The sequence below is a fragment of the Bombina bombina genome, chromosome 6 (assembly GCF_027579735.1).
Source record: "Bombina bombina isolate aBomBom1 chromosome 6, aBomBom1.pri, whole genome shotgun sequence".
Classification (NCBI taxonomy): Eukaryota; Metazoa; Chordata; class Amphibia; order Anura; family Bombinatoridae; genus Bombina; species Bombina bombina.
Window position 1 is genome coordinate 263,499,697 of NC_069504.1, and position 26,699 is coordinate 263,526,395.

The 26,699-nt window shown below is 43.4% G+C and overlaps 1 protein-coding gene across 1 annotated transcript in view; it reads right to left on the bottom strand.

Annotated features, from left to right (window-relative positions):
- Window positions 1-26,699, bottom strand: part of NUP107 (nucleoporin 107) — a 264,058-nt gene that overhangs the window by 132,146 nt on the left and 105,213 nt on the right. The window contains exon 19 of the mRNA XM_053716825.1: window positions 8,575-8,693. Coding sequence (XP_053572800.1) covers window positions 8,575-8,693 — 119 coding nt within the window. The remainder of the gene's footprint in view (window positions 1-8,574; window positions 8,694-26,699) is intronic.

Genomic DNA, 26,699 nt, shown 5'->3' on the forward strand with positions numbered 1-26,699 from the left:
CCTTATGAGATAAGGAAAAAGGCAATAATACTGCCCTTCCATTAAATTTAAAAAATACCCTTGACCGCCACTAAATGGCACCAGACAACAGGGAATTCCTGTTGAATGGGAAAAATAAATAAAGGCGGCAGTGCAATAAATAATGTTATAACCATAAGAATGGTGTTGTAGAACAGGACAAATACTAGGCATGGAGATTAAATTGTACTTAAAATAAAATGCATTTATCAGAGTACCAATGTATATATGATATATACTATAAAGTAAAATTCTACACCTGTGTATATTTAGTGACACACACTTATAACACAATATTCCCACTGTAGCTCTGCAGTAGAATTACATGTATAAACCACAGTAAAAATTATTAAAAACCTCCACATAGGTTAATAATTCTCCATATAATAAATGCTTCACCACATAAGAAGAAACCAGAAAGGGAGAATCTGATGCAGCTTTTAGGAATAATGGTATTATACAAGGTGCAATACCAACCACCAAAAACCAGGGAATCCTGTTTAAAATTAAATTAAATCCTGAAGGCAAAACGGTACTGAACGAAGTACCTGAAAATAATTTTAACCACACAGTGCATAACACATAAGGAAAAAATGTACACACAGACACATCCTCCCTAATAAAACATTAGCCAGATCGCTACCTTTACCAGGCTTTAGAAACATGCCACAACTACTGCCAGTGGCGGGAAAAAGCTGTTCCAAATCATGCACCGCCACATATAAGTTAAAATGGCGCCGCAAACAGCAAATGTCTGATCTACTGGCGTGCATAGCGATCCCACCAAAGTGCACTTACAAGAGGAAGGGGTAACCTCAGATTCAAGCCTCAGAAATCCATAACCAGCCTGCGGTAGCCTCCTCCTATCGTGTGTAGATAGAGGTGCCGCTGCTGGAGGGAGAGACATAACCTGTCTCTAAGAAACCGCTGCGCATACTTTGACCAAAGAGACAAATTCAAGTAGGAGAAGCCATTAACAGAAAAGCGCATAGAAAATACCTGACCCGCTGCGGGAAGGAGGCTTAACCCTTAACACTCGCAGGACAGTTAAAGGGACACTGAACCCAATTTTTTTCTTTTGCGATTCAGATAGAGCATGCAATTTTAAGCAACTTTCTAATTTACTCCTATTATAAATATCTTCATTCTCTTCTTTATTTGAAAAGGAAGGCATCTAAGCTAAGGAGCCAGCCAATTTTTTGTTCAGTACCCTGGAGAGCACTTGTTTATTAGTGGGTGAATTTATCCACCAATCAGCAAGAACAACCCATGTTGTTCATAAAAAATGGGCCAGGATCTAAACTTACATTCCTGCTTTTCAAATAAATATACCAAGAGAATGAAGAAAATTTGATAAAAGGAGTTAATTAGAAAGTTGCTTAAAATTGCATGCTCTATCTGAATCACGAAAGAAAAAACATAATTTATGCTTACCTGATAAATTCCTTTCTTCTGTTGTGTGATCAGTCCACGGGTCATCATTACTTCTGGGATATAACTCCTCCCCAACAGGAAATGCAAGAGGATTCACCCAGCAGAGCTGCATATAGCTCCTCCCCTCTACGTCAGTCCCAGTCATTCGACCAAGAATCAACGAGAAAGGAGTAACCAAGGGTGAAGTGGTGACTGGAGTATAATTTAAAAGATATTTACCTGCCTTAAAAACAGGGCGGGCCGTGGACTGATCACACAACAGAAGAAAGGAATTTATCAGGTAAGCATAAATTATGTTTTCTTCTGTTATGTGTGATCAGTCCACGGGTCATCATTACTTCTGGGATACCAATACCAAAGCAAAAGTACACGGATGACGGGAGGGATAGGCAGGCTCATTATACAGAAGGAACCACTGCCTGAAGAACCTTTCTCCCAAAAATAGCCTCCGAAGAAGCAAAAGTGTCAAATTTGTAAAATTTGGAAAAAGTATGAAGCGAAGACCAAGTTGCAGCCTTGCAAATCTGTTCAACAGAGGCCTCATTCTTAAAGGCCCAAGTGGAAGCCACAGCTCTAGTGGAGTGAGCTGTAATTCTTTCAGGAGGCTGCTGTCCAGCAGTCTCATAGGCTAAACGTATTATGCTACGAAGCCAAAAAGAGAGAGAGGTAGCAGAAGCTTTTTGACCTCTCCTCTGTCCAGAATAAACGACAAACAGGGAAGAAGTTTGGCGAAAATCTTTAGTTGCCTGCAAGTAGAACTTGAGGGCACGAACTACATCTAGATTGTGTAGAAGACGTTCCTTCTTTGAAGAAGGATTTGGACACAAGGATGGAACAACAATCTCTTGATTGATATTCCTGTTAGTGACTACCTTAGGTAAGAACCCAGGTTTAGTACGTAGAACTACCTTGTCTGAGTGAAAGATCAGATAAGGAGAATCACAATGTAGGGCTGATAACTCAGAGACTCTTCGAGCCGAGGAAATAGCCATTAAAAATAGAACTTTCCAAGATAACAATTTTATATCAATGGAATGAAGGGGTTCAAACGGAACACCCTGTAAAACGTTAAGAACTAAGTTTAAACTCCATGGCGGAGCAACAGCTTTAAACACAGGCTTGATCCTAGCTAAAGCCTGACAAAAGGCCTGGACGTCTGGATTTTCTGACAGACGCCTGTGTAACAAGATGGACAGAGCTGAAATCTGTCCCTTTAATGAACTAGCTGATAAACCCTTTTCTAAACCTTCTTGTAGAAAGGACAATATCCTAGGGATCCTAACCTTACTCCAGGAGTAACGTTTGGATTCGCACCAGTATAGGTATTTACGCCATATTTTATGGTAAATCTTTCTGGTAACAGGCTTCCTAGCCTGTATCAGGGTATCAATAACCGACTCAGAAAAACCACGTTTTGATAAAATCAAGCGTTCAATTTCCAAGCAGTCAGTTTCAGAGAAGTTAGATTTTGATGTCTGAATGGACCCTGTATCAGAAGGTCCTGTCTTAGAGGTAGAGACCAAGGCGGACAGGATGACATGTCCACTAGATCTGCATACCAAGTCCTGCGTGGCCATGCAGGCGCTATTAGAATCACTGATGCTCTCTCCTGTTTGATTTTGGCAATCAATCGAGGAAGCAGCGGGAAGGGTGGAAACACATAAGCCATCCCGAAGTTCCAAGGTGCTGTCAAAGCATCTATCAGAACCGCTCCCGGATCCCTGGATCTGGACCCGTAGTGAGGAAGTTTGGCGTTCTGGCGAGACGCCATGAGATCTATCTCTGGTTTGCCCCAACGTCGAAGTATTTGGGCAAAGACCTCCGGATGAAGTTCCCACTCTCCCGGATGAAAAGTCTGGCGACTCAAGAAATCCGCCTCCCAGTTCTCCACTCCCGGGATGTGGATTGCTGACAGGTGGCAAGAGAGAGACTCTGCCCAGCGAATTATCTTTGATACTTCCATCATTGCTAGGGAGCTTCTTGTCCCTCCCTGATGGTTGATGTAAGCTACAGTCGTGATATTGTCCGACTGAAACCTGATGAACCCCCGAGTTGTTAATTGGGGCCAAGCCAGAAGGGCATTGAGAACTGCTCTCAATTCCAGAATGTTTATTGGAAGGAGACTCTCCTCCTGATTCCATAATCCCTGAGCCTTCAGAGAATTCCAGACAGCGCCCCAACCTAGTAGGCTGGCGTCTGTTGTTACAATTGTCCAGTCTGGCCTGCTGAATGGCATCCCCCTGGACAGGTGTGGCCGATAAAGCCACCATAGAAGAGAATTTCTGGTCTCTTGATTCAGATTCAGAGTAGGGGACAAATCTGAGTAATCCCCATTCCACTGACTTAGCATGCACAATTGCAGCGGTCTGAGGTGTAGGCGTGCAAAAGGTACTATGTCCATTGCCGCTACCATTAAGCCGATCACCTCCATGCATTGAGCTACTGACGGGTGTTGAATGGAATGAAGGACACGGCATGCATCTTGAAGCTTTGTTAACCTGTCTTCTGTCAGGTAAATCTTCATTTCTACAGAATCTATAAGAGTCCCCAAGAATGGAACTCTTGTGAGAGGAAAAAGAGAACTCTTCTTTTCGTTCACTTTCCATCCATGCGACCTTAGAAATGCCAGAACTAACTCTGTATGAGACTTGGCAGTTTGAAAGCTTGAAGCTTGTATTAGAATGTCGTCTAGGTACGGAGCTACCGAAATCCCTCGCGGTCTTAGTACCGCCAGAAGGGCACCCAGAACCTTTGTGAAGATTCTTGGGGCCGTAGCCAATCCGAATGAAAGAGCTACAAACTGGTAGTGCCTGTCTAGGAAGGCAAACCGTAGATACCGGTGATGATCTTTGTGAATCGGTATGTGAAGGTAAGCATCTTTTAAATCCACTGTGGTCATGTACTGACCCTTTTGGATCATGGGTAACATTGTCCGAATAGTTTCCATTTTGAACGATGGAACTCTTAGGAATTTGTTTAGAATCTTTAAATCTAAGATTGGCCTGAAAGTTCCCTCTTTTTTGGGAACCACAAACAGGTTTGAGTAGAACCCTTGTCCTTGTTCCGACCGCGGAACCGGATGGATCACTCCCATTAATAACAGATCTTGTACACAGCGTAGAAACGCTTCTTTCTTTATCTGGTTTGTTGACAACCTTGACAGATGAAATCTCCCTCTTGGGGGAGATAATTTGAAGTCTAGAAGGTATCCCTGAGATATGATCTCTAGCGCCCAGGGATCCTGAACATCTCTTGCCCAGGCCTGGGCGAAGAGAGAAAGTCTGCCCCCCACTAGATCCGGTCCCGGATCGGGGGCTCTCGGTTCATGCTGTCTTTGGGGCAGCAGCAGGTTTCCTGGCCTGTTTGCCCTTGTTCCAGGACTGGTTAGGCTTCCAGCCTTGCCTGTAACGAGCAACAGCTCCTTCCTGTTTTGGTGCAGTGGAGGTTGATGCTGCTCCTGCTTTGAAATTCCGAAAGGGACGAAAATTAGACTGTCTAGCCTTAGCTTTGGCTTTGTCTTGAGGTAGGGCGTGGCCCTTACCTCCTGTAATGTCAGCGATAATTTCTTTCAAACCGGGCCCAAATAAAGACTGCCCCTTGAAAGGTATATTAAGTAATTTGGACTTAGAAGTAACATCAGCTGACCAGGATTTTAGCCACAGCGCCCTACGTGCCTGTATGGCGAATCCTGAATTCTTAGCCGTAAGTTTGGTTAAATGTACTACGGCCTCCGAAATGAATGAATTAGCTAGTTTAAGGACTCTAAGCCTGTCCATAATGTCGTCTAGCGTAGATGAACTAAGGTTCTCTTCCAGAGACTCAATCCAAAATGCTGCCGCAGCCGTAATCGGCGCGATACATGCAAGGGGTTGCAATATAAAACCTTGTTGAACAAACATTTTCTTAAGGTAACCCTCTAATTTTTTATCCATTGGATCTGAAAAAGCACAGCTATCCTCTACCGGGATAGTGGTACGCTTAGCTAAAGTAGAAACTGCTCCCTCCACCTTAGGGACCGTTTGCCATAAGTCCCGAGTGGTGGCGTCTATTGGAAACATCTTTCTAAATATTGGAGGGGGTGAGAACGGCACACCGGGTCTATCCCACTCCTTAGTAACAATTTCAGTTAATCTCTTAGGTATAGGAAAAACGTCAGTACTCGCCGGTACCGCAAAGTATTTATCCAACCTGCACAGTTTCTCTGGTATTGCAACGGTGTTACAATCATTGAGAGCTGCTAAGACCTCCCCTAGTAATACACGGAAGTTCTCCAATTTAAATTTAAAATTTGAAATATCTGAATCCAATCTGTTTGGATCAGAACCGTCACCCACAGAATGAAGCTCTCCGTCCTCATGCTCTGCAAGCTGTGACGCAGTATCAGACATGGCCCTAGTATTGTCAGCGCACTCTGTTCTCACCCCAGAGTGATCACGCTTGCCTCTTAGTTCTGGTAATTTAGACAAAACTTCAGTCATAACAGTAGCCATATCATGTAATGTTATCTGTAATGGCCGCCCAGATGTATTAGGCGCCAAAATATCACGCACCTCCCGGGCGGGAGATGCAGGTACTGCCGCGTGAGGCGAGTTAGTCGGCATAACTCTCCCCTCGCAGTTTGGTGAAATTTGTTCACATTGTACAGATTGACTTTTATTTAAAGTAGCATCAATACAGTTAGTACATAAATTTCTATTGGGCTCCACCTTGGCATTGGAACAAATGACACAGGTATCTTCCTCTGAGTCAGACATGTTTAACACACTAGCAATAACTTGCAACCTGGTTATAATCTTTTTTAGCAAAAACGTACTGTGCCTCAAAGAGGTACTAAACGATTAAATGACAGTTGAGATAATGAACTGAAAAACAGTTATAGCATCAAACTTTAAAACAACACAACTTTTAGCAAAGGTTTGTTCCCATTAGTAAAATAACAATAATTAAATTTGACATAAAAATTACAGAGTAACGTTTTTATTCACAGTCAATATGAAATTCTCACAGCTCTGCTGAGAGAATATACCTCCCTCCAAAGAAGTTTGAAGACCCCCTGAGATCTGTCAGAGATGAACCGGATCATGCAGGAAATATAAGAGTAGCTGACTGGAAATTTTTGATGCGTAGCAAAGAGCGCCAAAAACGGCCCCTCCCTCTCATACACAGCAGTGAAGAGAAACGAAACTGTCACAATTAAAAGCAAACAACTGCCAAGTGGAAAATAATGCCCAAATATTTATTCACTCAGTACCTCAGCAATGTAAACGATTCTACATTCCAGCAAAAACGTTTAACATGATAAATACTTATTAAAAGGATTAGTGACCTTTAACAGAGTAGTTCCGGTGAAATACCATCCCCAGAATACTGAAGTGTATACATACATGTCATTATAACGGTATGGCAGGATTTTCTCATCAATTCCATTCAGAAAATAAAAACTGCTACATACCTCAATGCAGATTCATCTGCCCGCTGTCCCCTGATCTGAAGCTTTTACCTCCCTCAGATGGCCGAGAACAGCAATATGATCTTAACTACTCCGGTTAAAATCATAGTAAAAAACTCTGGTAGATTCTTCTTCAAACTCTGCCAGAGAAGTAATAACACGCTCCGGTGCTATTGTAAAATAACAAACTTTTGATTGAAGTCATAAAAACTAAGTATAATCACCATAGTCCTCTCACACATCCTATCTAGTCGTTGGGTGCAAGAGAATGACTGGGACTGACGTAGAGGGGAGGAGCTATATGCAGCTCTGCTGGGTGAATCCTCTTGCATTTCCTGTTGGGGAGGAGTTATATCCCAGAAGTAATGATGACCCGTGGACTGATCACACATAACAGAAGAAAATGTGGGTTCAGTGTCCCTTTAAGCGCTTGGCGTCCTGATGATCCGTCATGATGGGATCGGTCAATAATAAGTGGAACGCAATAGGGGACATTACGCATGCATATCACAATACACGTGTGAAAGGACCGACTGAGCACCCACTAAATATTGCCTGTGGTTTACAGAAAAAAATACAAGGAGCTCTATCTCCTGTGTAATCTGCCCAAATTCCACCTGCAAAGGCTAATAAGCTCCATGATTTTCAAGAGGAGCGTTTATTGCAGCCTACCGCAGCCCAGACACATCAACAGGAGCTCCGGTGCAGTAGAAACACCGGAGGGACCTGATAAAGTCCTATATATGGCCCACTGACAAATTATCTGCTCTCAGTAGAAGGATATCCTGAAGAAACAGATATAACTATGTCCCCAGACCCTCTCTGAGGGAGTAAAAGTGTCGCACTGTGACCTTAATTTATGTTGATGATCCTTTGTTAAATCAAATAATAAAATCCAAAAGACACCCTCCAGGGTCTTCTGCTGTCGAGCAGTCACAGCACTTTCAGGTCTGTCAGCTTCATCAGACGTCTGGCAGGGACCTAAGATGAAAGGAAAGCAGAGTAAACGTAACCCTAGTTACCAGGTGGGGGTTAGCATAGATTGCTGGAGGGATAACAGGGACTACCCTGCGACCTCCAGCAGCTAACAGCTACCAATACTCTTACTCAAGAGGATTACATGAACACAGCATTACCCCAATCCTGTCTTGAAGGCTTGTTAAAATAGCGTGGTCTCGCCGCTGGCAGCGACACCGTGCTATTAAAAGTGGCACCCCCATATAAGACCAACAACGTACAGGTTATGTTGTTGGTCATTAAGGGGTTAAAAATGCAGCAAAAAAACAGAAAGCATGAATTAGAAAAATAATCTTAAGGGCTAGAACATTTTCAAATTGTATGATTACATGCATATAACTGTGTTTAACCACTACAAAAGGGGTTTAAACACATAGTTAAAGTCAACTCTGGAGTGTCAATGCACTGACAATACTGAACTGAACATGGGTTAGTAAGGCAAATACAAGAAATGTGTGCGTAGCTGGTAACAGTTGTGTTCAGCTCAGGATTAACAGTGCATTGCTGCTTGGAGCTGACTGTAACTATATATTTAACATCTTCACACTAAATGTTTTAGCATTACAGAGGGTCATAACTCTAGAAACTGCAAAAGCTTTGTCTCAGTATTGCTAATCCTTGCTTGATTATTCTTATTTATTCAAGACACACACTACCTTAGTTTGCAAACCCAGTGTTCGGAAGAACAATATGAGGTGTGTCATGAAGCGCAACAGGTGACCGAGTAGCAGATTCTTTCCCTTCGACAACCACTCATTGAATTCATCCATTAAACCTGTAATACATATATAGACATATACAGCACATTACTGAAAGACACTCTGGTCTAAAGCTGTTCAGCTTGTTATTCTTGAAAAGCCTTAACTCCAAGAAAAAAAATAGTTATATCACAATAGTTTCTGGATTCAATTTATTAGGCTCTAGTACTTAAACAGTTTTGAGGTTTAATTAATAAAATAATATAGGCGTCAAAAAATCAATTCTATATCAGAAAAAAAAGAGAAGAGGTATTAGAAATTTTGATACTCAACTCCAATTCTCAAATATCTCTAAAAGACTAGATTTTAAGTATCTACCTTTTTGCTTTTCTGTACTCCATTCAAAATGGTTAACTCCCCATTGTTCAATAACTATTACAGGTACCCGAGGACTAGAATTGAGAAACACAGAATGTTTTACAATTGCTTGAGCCTTAATTGTCATTATTTCCTGAGCTAAAATAACTGGTAGTAGTTTTGTTCCAGAGGCTCCCACATTTAATTGTGCAAGTTCACATAACCACTTTAGAACACTTTAATGTCAATATATCTGAAATACTCCAGAGTTTTTGCAGACAAATGAAACACTTGAGTGAGAAGGACTCAAACATTTCATAGCTGCGAGGCAGATCATATCTTTATTTCCTGCATTCCAGTTCAATTTTGTGTGGTGTTCCAGAGCTATTTTCCAGCAACATAAGGTACCTTAGGAATTGGTTAAAATGAGCAAAAATTAGATAGCTATAAACATAATTTAAGCTTACCTGATAAATTCATTTCTCTTGTGGTGTATCCAGTCCACGGATCATCCATTACTTGTGGGATATTCTCCTTCCCAACAGGAAGTTGCAAGAGGATCACCCACAGCAGAGCTGTCTATATAGCTCCTCCCTTAACTGCCATATCCAGTCATTCGACCGAAGACAAGCAAGAGAAAGGAGAAACCATAGGGTGCAGTGGTGACTGTAGTTTAAAGATAAAAAATACCTGCCTTAAAATGACAGGGCGGGCCGTGGACTGGATACACCACAAGAGAAATAAATTTATCAGGTAAGCATAAATTATGTTTTCTCTTATAAGGTGTATCCAGTCCACGGATCATCCATTACTTGTGGGATACCAATACCAAAGCTAAAGTACACGGATGAAGGGAGGGACAAGGCAGGTACTTAAACGGAAGGTACCACTGCCTGTAAAACCTTTCTCCCAAAAATAGCCGCCGAAGAAGCAAAAGTATCAAATTTATAGAATTTTGAAAAGGTATGAAGCGAAGACTAAGTCGCCGCCTTGCAAATCTGTTCAACAGAAGCCTCATTTTTAAAGGCCCATGTGGAAGCCACAGTTCTAGTAGAATGAGCTGTAATCCTTTCAGGAGGCTGCTGGCCAGCAGTCTCATAAGCTAAGCGTATTATACTCCTTAGCCAAAACGAAAGAGAAGTTGCCGAAGCCTTTTGGCCTCTCCTCTGTCCAGAGTAGACAACAAACAAAACAGATGTTTGACGAAAATCTTTAGTAGCTTGTAGATAATACTTTAAAGCACGAACCACGTCAAGATTATGTAATAGACGTTCCTTCTTTGAAGAAGGATTAGGACACAATGACGGAACAACAATCTCCTGATTGATATTCTTATTAGATACCACCTTAGGTAAAAACCCAGGTTTGGTACGCAAAACTACCTTATCTGCATGGAAAATCAGATAAGGGGAATCACATTGTAAGGCAGCTAACTCGGAAACTCTACGAGCCGAGAAAATAGCTACCAAAAATAGAACTTTCCAAGACAAAAGTTTGATATCTATGGAATGAAGAGCTTCAAACGGAACCCCTTGAAGAACTTTAAGAACCAAATTTTAACTCCATGGCGGAGCAACAGGTTTAAACACAGGCTTGATTCTAACTAAAGCCTGACAAAATGCCTGAACGTCTGGAACATCCGCCAGACGCTTGTGCAAAAGAATAGACAAAGCAGAAATCTGTCCTTTTAAGGAACTAGCTGACAATCCTTTCTCCAAACCTTCTTGGAGAAAAGATAATATCCTGTGAATCCTGACTTTACTCCATGAGTAACCCTTGGATTCACACCAATAAAGATATGTACGCCAAATCTTATGATAGATTTCCTGGTGACAGGCTTTCGTGCCTGAATTAAGGTATCAATGACTGACTCTGAGAAGCCACGCTTTGATAAAAACATAATTTATGCTTACCTGATAAATTTATTTCTCTTGTAGTGTATTCAGTCCACGGGTCATCCATTACTTGGGATATATTCCCTTCCCAACAGGAAGTTGCAAGAGGATCACCCAAGCAGAGCTGCTATATAGCTCCTCCCCTCACATGTCATATCCAGTCATTCGAACGAAACAAGCCGAGAAAGGAGAAAGCATAGGGTGCAGTGGTGACTGGAGTATTAATTAAAATTTAGATCTGCCTTAAAAAAAGACAGGGCGGGCCGTGGACTGAATACACTACTGAATACACTACAAGAGAAATAAATTTATCAGGTAAGCATAAATTATGGTTTTCTCTTGTTAAGTGTATTCAGTCCACGGGTCATCCATTACTTATGGGATACCAATACCAAAGCTAAGTACACGGATGATGGGAGGGACAAGGCAGGAACTTAAACGGAAGGAACCACTGCCTGTAGAACCTTTCTCCCAAAAACAGCCTCCGAAGAAGCAAAAGTGTCAAATTTGTAAAATTTTGAAAAGGTGTGAAGCGAAGACCAAGTCGCAGCCTTGCAAATCTGTTCAACAGAGGCCTCATTCTTAAAGGCCCAGGTGGAAGCCACAGCTCTAGTGGAATGAGCTGTAATTCTTTCAGGGGGCTGCTGTCCAGCAGTCTCATAGGCTAAACGTATTATGCTCCGAAGCCAAAAGGAGAGAGAGGTTGCCGAAGCTTTTTGACCTCTCCTCTGTCCAGAGTAAACGACAAACAGGGAAGAAGTTTGACGAAAATCTTTAGTTGCCTGTAAATAGAATTTCATGGCACGGACTACGTCCAGATTATGCAAAAGTCGTTCCTTCTTTGAAGAAGGATTAGGACATAATGATGGAACAACAATCTCCTGATTGATATTCCTGTTAGAGACTACCTTAGGTAAAAACCCAGGTTTAGTACGCAGAACCACCTTGTCTGAATGGAAAATCAGATAAGGAGAATCACAATGTAAGGTGGATAACTCCGAGACTCTTCGAGCCGAGGAAATAGCCATCAAAAACAGAACTTTCCAAGATAAAAGTTTAATATCAATGGAATGAAGGGGTTCAAACGGGACTCCTTGAAGAACTTTAAGAACCAAGTTTAAGCTCCACGGAGGAGCAACAGTTTTAAACACACGCTTAATTCTAGCCAAAGCCTGACAAAAAGCCTGGACGTCTGGAACTTCTGCCAGACGCTTGTGCAAAAGAATAGACAGAGCAGAAATCTGTCCCTTTACAGAACTAGCTGATAAGCCTTTTTCCAAACCCTCTTGGAGAAAGGACAATATCCTAGGAATCCTAACCTTACTCCATGAGTAACTCTTGGATTCGCACCAATACAGGTATTTACGCCATATCTTATGGTAGATTTTCCTGGTAACAGGCTTTCGTGCCTGTATTAAGGTATCAATAACTGACTCGGAGAAGCCACGCTTTGATAGGATCAAGCGTTCAATCTCCATGCAGTCAGTCTCAGAGAAATTAGATTTGGATGATTGAAAGGACCTTGTATTAGAAGGTCTTGCCTCAAAGGTAGAGTCCATGGTGGACAGGACGACATGTCCACTAGGTCTGCATACCAGGTCCTGCGTGACCACGCAGGCGCTATCAGAATCACCGATGCTCTCTCCTGCTTGATCTTGGCAATCAGTCGAGGTAGCAGAGGAAACGGTGGAAACACATAAGCCATGTTGAAGAACCAAGGGGCTGCTAGAGCATCTATTAGCGTCGCTCCCGGGTCCCTGGACCTGGATCCGTAACAAGGAAGTTTGGCGTTCTGGCGAGACGCCATGAGATCCAGTTCTGGTTTGCCCCAACGATGGACCAGTTGAGCAAACACCTCCGGATGGAGTTCCCACTCCCCCGGATGAAAAGTCTGACGACTTAGAAAGTCCGCCTCCCAGTTCTCCACGCCTGGGATGTGGATCGCTGACAAGTGGCAAGAGTGAGACTCTGCCCAGCGAATTATCTTTGAGACTTCTAACATCACTAGGGAGCTCCTGGTTCCCCCTTGATGGTTGATGTAAGCCACAGTCGTGATGTTGTCCGACTGAAACCTGATGAACCTCATTGTCGCTAGCTGAGGCCAAGCCTGAAGAGCATTTAATATCGCTCTTAGTTCCAGAATGTTTATTGGAAGGAATGTCTCCTCCTGAGTCCAAGATCCCTGAGCCTTCAGGGAGTTCCAGACTGCCCCCCAGCCTAAAAGGCTGGCATCTGTCGTTACAATTGTCCAATCTGGCCTGCGAAAGGTCATACCTTTGGACAGATGGACCTGAGATAGCCACCAGAGAAGAGAATCTCTGGTCTCTTGATCCAGATTTAGTAGGGGTGACAAATCTGAGTAATCCCCATTCCACTGACCTAGCATGCACAATTGCAGCGGTCTGAGATGCAGGCGCGCAAATGGCACTATGTCCATTGCCGCTACCATTAAGCCGATTACTTCCATGCACTGAGCCACTGACGGGCGTGGAATGGAATGAAGGACACGGCAAGCATTTAAAAGTTTTGATAACCTGGCCTCCGTCAGGTAAATTTTCATTTCTACAGAATCTATCAGAGTCCCTAGGAAGGAGACTCTTGTGAGTGGTGATAGAGAACTCTTTTCCACGTTCACCTTCCACCCATGCGACCTCAGAAATGCCAGAACTATCTCTGTATGAGACTTGGCAATCTGAAAGCTTGACGCCTGTATCAGGATGTCGTCTAGATACGGAGCCACCGCTATGCCTCGCGGTCTTAGAACCGCCAGAAGAGAGCCCAGCACCTTTGTAAAGATTCTCGGAGCCGTAGCCAACCCGAAGGGGAGAGCTACAAATTGGTAATGCCTGTCTAGAAAGGCAAATCTTAGGAACCGATGATGATCTTTGTGAATCGGTATGTGAAGGTAGGCATCCTTTAAATCCACCGTGGTCGTGTACTGACCCTCTTGGATCATGGGTAGGATAGTCCGAATAGTTTCCATTTTGAATGATGGAACTCTTAGGAATTTGTTTAAGATCTTTAGGTCCAAAATTGGTCTGAAGGTACCCTCTTTCTTGGGAACCACGAACAGATTTGAATAAAATCCCTGTCCTTGCTCCGTCCGCGGAACTGGGTGGATCACCCCCATTACTAGGAGGTCTTGTACGCAGCGTAGGAATGCCTCTTTCTTTATCTGGTTTTCTGATAACCTTGAAAGATGAAATCTCCCTTGAGGAGGAGAAGCTTTGAAGTCCAGAAGATATCCCTGAGATATGATCTCCAACGCCCAGGGATCCTGGACATCTCTTGCCCACGCCTGGGCGAAGAGAGAAAGTCTGCCCCCCACTAGATCCGTTTCCGGATAGGGGGCCATCCCTTCATGCTGTCTTAGGGGCAGTAGCAGGCTTTCTGGCCTGCTTGCCCTTGTTCCAGGACTGGTTAGTTTTCCAGGCCTGTCTGTAACGAGCAACAGTTCCTTCCTGTTTTGGGGCGGAGGAAGTTGACGTTACTCCTGCCTTGAAGTTTCGAAAGGCACGAAAATTAGACTGTTTGGCCTTTGATTTGGCCCTGTCCAGAGGAAGAGTATGACCCTTACCTCCAGTAATGTCAGCGATAATTTCTTTCAAGCCGGGCCCGAATAAGGTTTGCCCCTTGAAAGGAATATTAAGCAATTTAGATTTAGAAGTCACGTCAGCTGACCAGGATTTAAGCCATAGCGCTCTGCGCGCCTGGATGGCGAATCCGGAGTTCTTAGCCGTTAGTTTAGTTAATTGTACAATGGCATCAGAAACAAATGCATTAGCTAGCTTAAGTGCTTTAAGCTTGTCCATAATTTCATCCAATGGAGCTGAGTGAATGGCCTCTTCTAGAGACTCAAACCAGAATGCCGCAGCAGCAGTGACAGGTGCAATGCATGCAAGGGGCTGTAAGATAAAACCTTGTTGAACAAACATTTTCTTAAGGTAACCTTCTAATTTTTTATCCATTGGATCCGAAAAGGCACAACTATCCTCCACCGGGATAGTGGTACGCTTAGCTAAAGTAGAAACTGCTCCCTCCACCTTAGGGACCGTCTGCCATAAGTCTTGTGTAGTGGCGTCTATTGGAAACATTTTCCTAAATATAGGAGCTGGGTTAAAGGGCAAACCAGGTCTATCCCACTCCTTGCTAATAATTTCTGTAAGCCTTTTAGGTATAGGAAAAACGTGATTACACACCGGTACTGCATAGTATCTATCCAGCCTACATAATTTCTCTGGAATTGCAACTGTGTTACAGTCATTCAGAGCCGCTAAAACCTCCCCTAGCAATACACGGAGGTTCTCAAGCTTAAATTTAAAATTAGAGATCTCTGAATCCGGTTTCCCTGGATCAGATCCGTCACCCACAGAATGAAGCTCTCCGTCCTCATGTTCTGCAAACTGTGACGCAGTATCGGACATGGCTCTCATAGCACCAGCGCGCTCTGTTCTTATCCCAGAGCAATCGCGCTTGCCTCTTAATTCTGGCAATTTAGATAATACTTCTGTCAGGGTATTATTCATAATAGTAGCCATGTCTTGTAAAGTGATTTGTATGGGCGTCCCTGATGCACTTGGCGCCCCAATATCACGCGCCTCCTGAGCGGGAGGCGAAGGTACCGACACGTGAGGAGAGTTAGTTGGCATAACTTCCCCCTCGTTGTCTGGTGATAATTCCTTTATAGATAAAGACTGACCTTTATTATTTAAAGTGAAATCAATACATTTAGTACACATATTTCTATGGGGCTCCACACTGGCCTTCAAACATAGTGAACAAACAGATTCATCTGTGTCAGACATGTTTAAACAGACTAGCAATAAGACTAGCAGACTTGGAAAACACTGTAAATAATTTTACAAGCAATATAGAAAAACGCTACTATGCCTTTAAGAAGCACAAAAAAACTGTCACAGTTGAAATAACAATGAACCAAATCAGTTATAGCAACCAAATTTTCACAGTAAATGTATTAAGTTAGCAGAGCATTGTACCCACTTGCAAATGGATGATTAACCCCTTAATACCCAAAACGGATATAATAGAGAAAAAAAACAAAACGTTTTTTAACACAGTCAAACACACTGTCACAGGTCTGCTGTGACTGATAACCTCCCTCAAAATGACTTTTGAAGTCCCCTGAGCTCTCTAGAGACGTCCTGGGTCATGCAGGAAGAAGCAGGAAGACTGAGACAGAATTTTTACTGCGCAAAAAAAGCGCTAAAATAGGCCCCTCCCACTCATTATTACAACATTGGGAGTTTCAGTTAACTGTTTCTATGCAGAAATACAAGTCAGCCATGTGGAAAAAATTTATGCCCCAATAAGTTTTATCACCAATGTACCTCACAAAACGATTAAACATGCCAGCAAACGTTTTAAACATCCTTTTTTAAAGAGTATGTATCTCTATTGATAAGCCTGATACCAGTCCTTCTACTGCATTTAAGGCTTATTATATCACTTCAGTATTAATAGCATTTTCTTAGTCAAATTCCATTCCTTAGAAAATTACTTTACTGTATATATTTTAATCAGCCTGATGCCAGTCGCATTCACTGCATTAAAGGCTTTACTTACATTACATCGGTATCAGCAGTATTTTCTTAGTCAATTCCATTCCTTAGAAAAATAATTTACTGCACATACCTTATTTGCAGGAGACCCCGCACGCTATTCCCTTTCTGAAGTTACCCCACTCCTCAGAATGTGCGAGAACAGCCAGTGGATCTTAGTTACTTCTGCTAAGATCATAGAAAACGCAGGCAGATTCTTCTTCCAAATACTGCCTGAGAAAAAACAGCACACTCCGGTGCCATTTAAAATAACAAACTTTTGATTGAAGAAATAAACTAAGTATAAAACACCACAGTCCTCTCACGACCTCCTATCTAGTTGAGGGTTGCAAGAGAATGACTGGGTATGACATGTGAGGGGAGGAGCTATATAGCAGCTCTGCTTGGGTGATCCTCTTGCAACTTCCTGTTGGGAAGGGAATATATCCCATAAGTAATGGATGACCCGTGGACTGAATACACTTAACAAGAGAAATCAAGCGTTCAATCTCCAGGCAGTCAGTCTCAGAGAAATTAGATTTGGATGGTTGAAAGGACCCTGAAGTAGAAGGTCATGACTCACCGGTAGAGTCCATGGTGGAAAGGATGACATGTCCACCAGATCTGCATACCAAGTCCTGCGTGGCCACGCAGGTGCTATCAAGATCACCGATGCTCTCTCCTGCTTGATTTTGGCAATCAGACGAGGGAGCAGAGGAAACGGTGGAAACACATAAGCCAGGTTGAAAGACCAAGGTGCTGCTAGAGCATCTATCAGCGTCGCCTTGGGATCCCTGGACCTGGATCCGTAGCAAGGAAATTTGGCGTTCTGGCGAGACGCCATGAGATCCAGTTCTGGTTTGCCCCAACGATGAATCAATTGTGCAAACACCTCCTGATGGAGTTCCCACTCCCCCGGATGAAAAGTCCGATGACTTAGAAAATCCGCCTCCCAGTTCTCCACACCTGGGATATGGATAGCTGATAGGTGGCAAGAGCGAATCTCTGCCCAGCGAATTATCTTTGAGACTTCTTACATCGCTAGGGAACTCCTTGTTCCCCCTTGATGGTTGATGTAAGCCACAGTCGTGATGTTGTCCGACTGAAACCTGATGAACCTCATTGTCGCTAGCTGAGGCCAAGCCTGAAGAGCATTTAATATCGCTCTTAGTTCCAGAATGTTTATTGGAAGGAATGTCTCCTCCTGAGTCCAAGATCCCTGAGCCTTCAGGGAGTTCCAGACTGCCCCCCAGCCTAAAAGGCTGGCATCTGTCGTTACAATTGTCCAATCTGGCCTGCAAAAGGTCATACCTTTGGACAGATGGACCTGAGATAGCCACCAAAGAGAATTCCTGGTCTCTTGATCCAGATTTAGTAGAGGGGACAAATCTGTGTAATCCCCATTCCACTGACTGAGCATGCATAGTTGCAGCGGTCTGAGATGTAGGCGTGCAAACGGCACTATGTCCATTGCCGCTACCATTAAGCCGATTACTTCCATACACTGAGCCACCGAAGGGCGAGAAGTGGAATAAAAAACACGGCAGGAATTTAGAAGTTTTGATAACCTGGACTCTGTCAGGTAAATCCTCATTTCTACAGAATCTATTAGAGTTCCCAGAAAGGAGACTCTTGTGAGAGGGGATAGAGAACTCTTTTCTTCGTTCACCTTCCACCCATGCGACCTCAGAAATGCCAGGACTATGTCCGTATGAGACTTGGCAATTTGGAAATTTGACGCCTGTATCAGAATGTCGTCTAAATAAGGGGCCACTGCAATGCCCTGCGGTCTTAGGACCGCCAGAAGTGACCCCAGAACCTTCGTAAAGATTCTTGGGGCTGTAGCTAACCCAAAGGGAAGAGCTACAAACTGGTAATGCCTGTTCAGGAAGGCAAACCTGAGAAACCGATGATGATCTTTGTGTATCGGAATGTGAAGATAAGCATCCTTTAAATCCACTGTAGTCATGTATTGACTCTCCTGGATCATAGGTAGGATGGTACGAATAGTCTCCATCTTGAATGATGGGACTCTGAGGAATTTGTTTAAGATCTTGAGATCTAAAACTGGTCTGAATGTTCCCTCTTTTTTGGGAACCACGAACAGATTTGAGTAAAATCCCTGTCCCTGTTCCTCCTTTGGAACTGGATGGATCACTCCCATAACTAGGAGGTCTTGAACACAGTGTAAGAATGCCTCTCTCTTTATCTGGTTTGCAGATAATTGTGAAAGGTGAAATCTCCCTTTTGGAGGAGAAGCTCTGAAGTCCAGAAGATATGGGATACAATTTCCAACGCCCAGGGATACTGGACATCTCTTGCCCAAGCCTGGGCGAAGAGCGAAAGTCTGCCCCCTACTAGATCCGTTACCGGATAGGGGGCCGATCCTTCATGCTGTCTTAGAGGCAGCAGCAGGCTTTTTGGCCTGCTTACCTTTGTTCCAGGTCTGGTTCGGTCTCCAGACCGACTTGGACTGGGCAAAAGTTCCCCCTTGTTTTGCATTAGAGGAAGTTGATGCCGCACTCGCCTTGAAGTTCCGAAAGGCACGAAAATTAGTCTGTTTGGCCCTTGCTTTGGACCTATCCTGAGGAAGGGCATGACCTTTTCCTCCAGTGATATCAGAAATGATCTCCTTCAAACCAGGCCCGAATAGGGTTTGCACCTTGAAGGGAATGTTAAGCAGCTTAGACTTTGAAGTAACGTCAGCTGACCACGATTTAAGCCATAGCGCCCTGCGCGCCTGAATAGCAAGACCAGAATTCTTAGCCGTTAGTTTAGTCAAATGAACAATGGCATCAGAAACAAAAGAATTGGCTAGCTTAAGTGCTCTAATCTTGTCAAGTATGTCATCCAATGGAGTTTCTACCTGTAAAGCATCTTCAAGAGACTCAAACCAGAAAGCCGCAGCAGCAGTGACTGGGGCAATGCATGCAAGGGGCTGCAGAATAAAACCTTGTTGAATAAACATTTTCTTAAGGTAACCCTCTAATTTTTTATCCATTGGATCTGAGAAAGCACAACTGTCCTCGACAGGGATAGTAGTACGCTTAGCTAGGGTAGAAACTGCTCCCTCCACCTTAGGTACTGTCTGCCATAAGTCCCGTGTGGCGGCATCTATCGGAAACATTTTCTTAAAAATAGGAGGGGGAGAAAACGGCACACCTGGTCTATCCCATTCCTTAGTAATAATTTCTGTAAACCTTTTAGGTATTGGAAAAACATCAGTGCACACCGGCACTGCATAGTATTTATCCAATCTACACAATTTCTCTGGCACTGCAATTGTATCACAGTCATTCAGAGCAGCTAAAACTTCCCTTAGCAATACGCGGAGGTGTTCAAAATGTTTTACATATCAGAATCAGGCTGCATTCTCTTCCCTGAGTCAGAAAACATCACCCACAGAAAGAAGCTCTCCTTCCTCAGCTTCTGCATATTGTGAGGGAGTATCAGACATAGCTATTAAAGCGTCAGTATGCTCTGTATTTCTTCTAACTCCAGAGCTGTCTCGCTTTCCTCGTAACCCAGGTAGTCTGGATAATACCGCTGACAGTGTATTATCCATGACTGCCGCCATGTCTTGTAAAGTAAACACCATGGGCGCACTAGATGTACTTGGCGCCATTTGAGCATGAGTCCCTTGAGCGGGAGTCAAAGGGTCTGACACGTGGGGCGAGTTAGTCGGCATAACTTCCCCCTCGTCAGATTCCTCTGGTGATAAATTTTTTAAAGACAGAATATGGTCTTTATTACTTAAAGTGAAATCAGTACATTTGGTACACATTCTAAGAGGGGGTTCCACCATGGGTTCTAAACATAATGAACAAGGAGTTTCCTCTATGAAAACATGTTTAAACAGATTAGCAATGAGACCAGCAAGCTTGGAAAACACTTTAAAGCAAGTTAACAAGCAAAAAATAAAAACGGTACTGTGCCTTTAAGAAAAATAAAAAAGGTCAGAATTTGAAAAACAGTGAAAAAAAGCAGTAAATCAAACAAAATGTTTACAGTGTGTATAATAAGCTAACAGAGCATTGCACCCACTTGCAAATGGATGATTAACCCCTTAGTTTAAAAAACGGATAAAAAAAAAACGATATAGACGTTTTTTTTAACAGTCACAACAACCTGCCACAGCACTGCTGTGGCCCTACCTTGCCATACAAACGACTTTGGAAAGCTTAAAAGCCCTTTAGAGAGGTCTATAGCATTCAGGAGACTTCTTGAGGGAAGCTGGATGTCTTAGTCTGTAAAAGTTACTGCGCAATTAAGCGCTAAAATAGGCCCCTCCCACTCATGTCTACACAGTGAGAGGCCTAAGGAAACTGTTTCTAGGCAAATTTAAGCCAGCCATGTGGAAAAAAACTAGGCCCCAATAAAGTTTTATCACCAAAGCATATATAAAAACGTTTAAACATGTCAGCAAACGTTTTATATTGAAAATCTATAAGAGTATTACCTCTGCAAGTAAGCATGATACCAGTCGCTATTAAATCACTGTATTCAGGCTTACCTTACATAAATCTGGTATCAGCAGCATTTTCTAGCATTTACATCTCTAGAAAAAAAAATTAACTGCACATACCTCATAGCAGGATAACCTGCACGCCATTCCCCAGCTGAAGTTACCTCTCTCTTCAGTTATGTGTGAGAACAGCAATGGATCTTAGTTACAACCTGCTAAGATCAGAGAGATCACAGGCAGATTCTTCTTCTATTTCTGCCTGGGACAAAAATAGTACAACTCCGGTACCATTTAAAATAACAAACTTTTGATTGAAGTAAAAAACAACTATGTTACACCACTTCTCTCTTACTACTTCCATGCTTGTCGAGAGTTGCAAGAGAATGACTGGATATGGCAGTTAAGGGAGGAGCTATATAGACAGCTCTGCTGTGGGTGATCCTCTTGCAACTCCCTGTTGGGAAGGAGAATATCCCACAAGTAATGGATGATCCGTGGACTGGATACACCTTACAAGAGAAATAAAATCAGTCTATCAACCTACATAGGATGTTAGCAAGTTATTATAAAGATCACCAGATAAATGAAAATAAAATATTAATCCAACATCCTTTTAAGGCTGTTCTAGAAAAAAAATGATACATAAAAGCTTTTAAGAAGCCAAACAATGTAAAAAAGAATTATTTTAAGTAAAAACAGAATTTATGTTTACCTGATAAATTTCTTTCTCCAACGGTGTGTCCGGTCCACGGCGTCATCCTTACTTGTGGGATATTCTCTTCCCCAACAGGAAATGGCAAAGAGCCCAGCAAAGCTGGTCACATGATCCCTCCTAGGCTCCGCCTACCCCAGTCATTCGACCGACGTTAAGGAGGAATATTTGCATAGGAGAAACCATATGGTACCGTGGTGACTGTAGTTAAAGAAAATAAATTATCAGACCTGATTAAAAAACCAGGGCGGGCCGTGGACCGGACACACCGTTGGAGAAAGAAATTTATCAGGTAAACATAAATTCTGTTTTCTCCAACATAGGTGTGTCCGGTCCACGGCGTCATCCTTACTTGTGGGAACCAATACCAAAGCTTTAGGACACGGATGAAGGGAGGGAGCAAATCAGGTCACCTAAATGGAAGGCACCACGGCTTGCAAAACCTTTCTCCCAAAAATAGCCTCAGAAGAAGCAAAAGTATCAAACTTGTAAAATTTGGTAAAAGTGTGCAGTGAAGACCAAGTCGCTGCCCTACATATCTGATCAACAGAAGCCTCGTTCTTGAAGGCCCATGTGGAAGCCACAGCCCTAGTGGAATGAGCTGTGATTCTTTCGGGAGGCTGCCGTCCGGCAGTCTCGTAAGCCAATCTGATGATGCTTTTAATCCAAAAAGAGAGAGAGGTAGAAGTTGCTTTTTGACCTCTCCTTTTACCTGAATAAACAACAAACAAGGAAGATGTTTGTCTAAAATCCTTTGTAGCATCTAAATAGAATTTTAGAGCGCGAACAACATCCAAATTGTGCAACAAACGTTCCTTCTTTGAAACTGGTTTCGGACACAGAGAAGGTACGATAATCTCCTGGTTAATGTTTTTGTTAGAAACAACTTTTGGAAGAAAACCAGGTTTAGTACGTAAAACCACCTTATCTGCATGGAACACCAGATAAGGAGGAGAACACTGCAGAGCAGATAATTCTGAAACTCTTCTAGCAGAAGAAATTGCAACTAAAAACAAAACTTTCCAAGATAATAACTTAATATCAACGGAATGTAAGGGTTCAAACGGAACCCCCTGAAGAACTGAAAGAACTAAATTGAGACTCCAAGGAGGAGTCAAAGGTTTGTAAACAGGCTTGATTCTAACCAGAGCCTGAACAAAGGCTTGAACATCTGGCACAGCTGCCAGCTTTTTGTGAAGTAACACCGACAAGGCAGAAATCTGTCCCTTCAGGGAACTTGCAGATAATCCTTTTTCCAATCCTTCTTGAAGGAAGGAGAGAATCCTAGGAATCTTAACCTTGTCCCAAGGGAATCCTTTAGATTCACACCAACAGATATATTTTTTCCAAATTTTGTGGTAAATCTTTCTAGTTACAGGCTTTCTGGCCTGAACAAGAGTATCGATAACAGAATCTGAGAATCCTCGCTTCGATAAAATCAAGCGTTCAATCTCCAAGCAGTCAGCTGGAGTGAAACCAGATTCGGATGTTCGAACGGACCCTGAACAAGAAGGTCTCGTCTCAAAGGTAGCTTCCAAGGTGGAGCCGATGACATATTCACCAGATCTGCATACCAAGTCCTGCGTGGCCACGCAGGAGCTATCAAGATCACCGACGCCCTCTCCTGATTGATCCTGGCTACCAGCCTGGGGATGAGAGGAAATGGCGGGAACACATAAGCTAGTTTGAAGGTCCAAGGTGCTACTAGTGCATCCACTAGAGCCGCCTTGGGATCCCTGGATCTGGCCCCGTAGCAAGGAACTTTGAAGTTCTGACGAGAGGCCATCAGATCCATGTCTGGAATGCCCCACAGGTGAGTGACTTGGGCAAAGATTTCCGGATGGAGTTCCCACTCCCCCGGATGCAATGTCTGACGACTCAGAAAATCCGCTTCCCAATTTTCCACTCCTGGGATGTGGATAGCAGACAGGTGGCAGGAGTGAGACTCCGCCCATAGAATGATTTTGGTCACTTCTTCCATCGCTAGGGAACTCCTTGTTCCCCCCTGATGGTTGATGTACGCAACAGTTGTCATGTTGTCTGATTGAAACCGTATGAACTTGGTCCTCGCTAGCTGAGGCCAAGCCTTGAGAGCATTGAATATCGCTCTCAGTTCCAGAATATTTATCGGCAGAAGAGATTCTTCCCGAGACCAAAGACCCTGAGCTTTCAGGGATCCCCAGACCGCGCCCCAGCCCATCAGACTGGCGTCGGTCGTGACAATGACCCACTCTGGTCTGCGGAATGTCATCCCTTGTGACAGGTTGTCCAGGGACAGCCACCAACGGAGTGAGTCTCTGGTCCTCTGATTTACTTGTATCTTCGGAGACAAGTCTGTATAGTCCCCATTCCACTGACTGAGCATGCACAGTTGTAATGGTCTTAGATGAATGCGCGCAAAAGGAACTATGTCCATTGCCGCTACCATCAACCCGATCACTTCCATGCACTGAGCTATGGAAGGAAGAGGAACGGAATGAAGTATCCGACAAGAGTCTAGAAGTTTTGTTTTTCTGACCTCTGTCAGAAAAATCCTCATTTCTAAGGAGTCTATAATTGTTCCCAAGAAGGGAACCCTTGTTGACGGGGATAGAGAACTCTTTTCCACGTTCACTTTCCATCCGTGAGATCTGAGAAAGGCCAGGACGATGTCCGTGTGAGCCTTTGCTTGAGGAAGGGACGACGCTTGAATCAGAATGTCGTCCAAGTAAGGTACTACCGCAACGCCCCTTGGTCGTAGCACAGCTAGAAGGGACCCTAGTACCTTTGTGAAAATCCTTGGAGCAGTGGCTAATCCGAAAGGAAGCGCCACGAACTGGTAATGTTTGTCCAGGAATGCGAACCTTAGGAACCGATGATGTTCCTTGTGGATAGGAATATGTAGATACGCATCCTTTAAATCCACCGTGGTCATGAATTGACCTTCCTGGATGGAAGGAAGAATAGTTCGAATGGTTTCCATCTTGAACGATGGAACCTTGAGAAACTTGTTTAAGATCTTGAGATCTAAGATTGGTCTGAACGTTCCCTCTTTTTTGGGAACTATGAACAGATTGGAGTAGAACCCCATCCCTTGTTCTCTTAATGGAACTGGATGAATCACTCCCATTTTTAACAGGTCTTCTACACAATGTAAGAACGCCTGTCTTTTTATGTGGTCTGAAGACAACTGAGACCTGTGGAACCTCCCCCTTGGGGGAAGTCCCTTGAATTCCAGAAGATAACCTTGGGAGACTATTTCTAGCGCCCAAGGATCCAGAACATCTCTTGCCCAAGCCTGAGCGAAGAGAGAGAGTCTGCCCCCCACCAGATCCGGTCCCGGATCGGGGGCCAACATTTCATGCTGTCTTGGTAGCAGTGGCAGGTTTCTTGGCCTGCTTTCCCTTGTTCCAGCCTTGCATTGGTCTCCAAGCTGGCTTGGCTTGAGAAGTATTACCCTCTTGCTTAGAGGACGTAGCACTTTGGGCTGGTCCGTTTTTACGAAAGGGACGAAAATTAGGTCTATTTTTTGCCTTGAAAGGCCGATCCTGAGGAAGGGCGTGGCCCTTACCCCCAGTGATATCAGAGATAATCTCTTTCTAGTCAGGGCCAAACAGCGTTTTCCCCTTGAAAGGAATGTTTAGTAGCTTGTTCTTGGAAGACGCATCAGCCGACCAAGATTTCAACCAAAGCGCTCTGCGCGCCACAATAGCAAACCCAGAATTCTTAGCCGCTAACCTAGCCAATTGCAAAGTGGCGTCTAGGGTGAAAGAATTAGCCAATTTGAGAGCATTGATTCTGTCCATAATCTCCTCATAAGGAGGAGAATCACTATCGAGCGTCTTTATCAGCTCATCGAACCAGAAACATGCGGCTGTAGCGACAGGGACAATGCATGAAATTGGTTGTAGAAGGTAACCCTGCTGAACAAACATCTTTTTAAGCAAACCTTCTAATTTTTTATCCATAGGATCTTTGAAAGCACAACTATCCTCTATGGGTATAGTGGTGCGTTTGTTTAAAGTGGAAACCGCTCCCTCGACCTTGGGGACTGTCTGCCATAAGTCCTTTCTGGGGTCGACCATAGGAAACAATTTTTTAAATATGGGGGGAGGGACGAAAGGAATACCGGGCCTTTCCCATTCTTTATTAACAATGTCCGCCACCCGCTTGGGTATAGGAAAAGCTTCTGGGAGCCCCGGCACCTCTAGGAACTTGTCCATTTTACATAGTTTCTCTGGGATGACCAACTTTTCACAATCATCCAGAGTGGATAATACCTCCTTAAGCAGAATGCGGAGATGTTCCAACTTAAATTTAAATGCAATCACATCAGGTTCAGCCTGTTGAGAAATGTTCCCTGAATCAGTAATTTCTCCCTCAGACAAAACCTCCCTGGCCCCATCAGACTGGGTTAGGGGCCCTTCAGAGATATTAATATCAGCGTCGTCATGCTCTTCAGTATCTAAAACAGAGCAGCCACGCTTACGCTGACAAGGGTTCATTTTGGCTAAAATGTTTTTGACAGAATTATCCATTACAGCCGTTAATTGTTGCATAGTAAGGAGTATTGGCGCGCTAGATGTACTAGGGGCCTCCTGAGTGGGCAAGACTCGTGTAGACGAAGGAGGGAATGATGCAGTACCATGCTTACTCCCCTCACTTGAGGAATCATCTTGGGCATCATTGTCATTATCACATAAATCACATTTATTTAAATGAATAGGAATTCTGGCTTCCCCACATTCAGAACACAGTCTATCTGGTAGTTCAGACATGTTAAACAGGCATAAACTTGATAACAAAGTACAAAAACGTTTTAAAATAAAACCGTTACTGTCACTTTAAATTTTAAACTGAACACACATTATTACTGCAATTGCGAAAAAACATGAAGGAATTGTTCAAAATTCACCAAATTTTCACCACAGTGTCTTAAAGCCTTAAAAGTATTGCACACCAAATTTGGAAGCTTTAACCCTTAAAATAACGGAACCGGAGCCGTTTTAAACTTTAACCCCTTTACAGTCCCTGGTATCTGCTTTGCTGAGACCCAACCAAGCCCAAAGGGGAATACGATACCAAATGACGCCTTCAGAAAGTCTTTTCTAAGTATC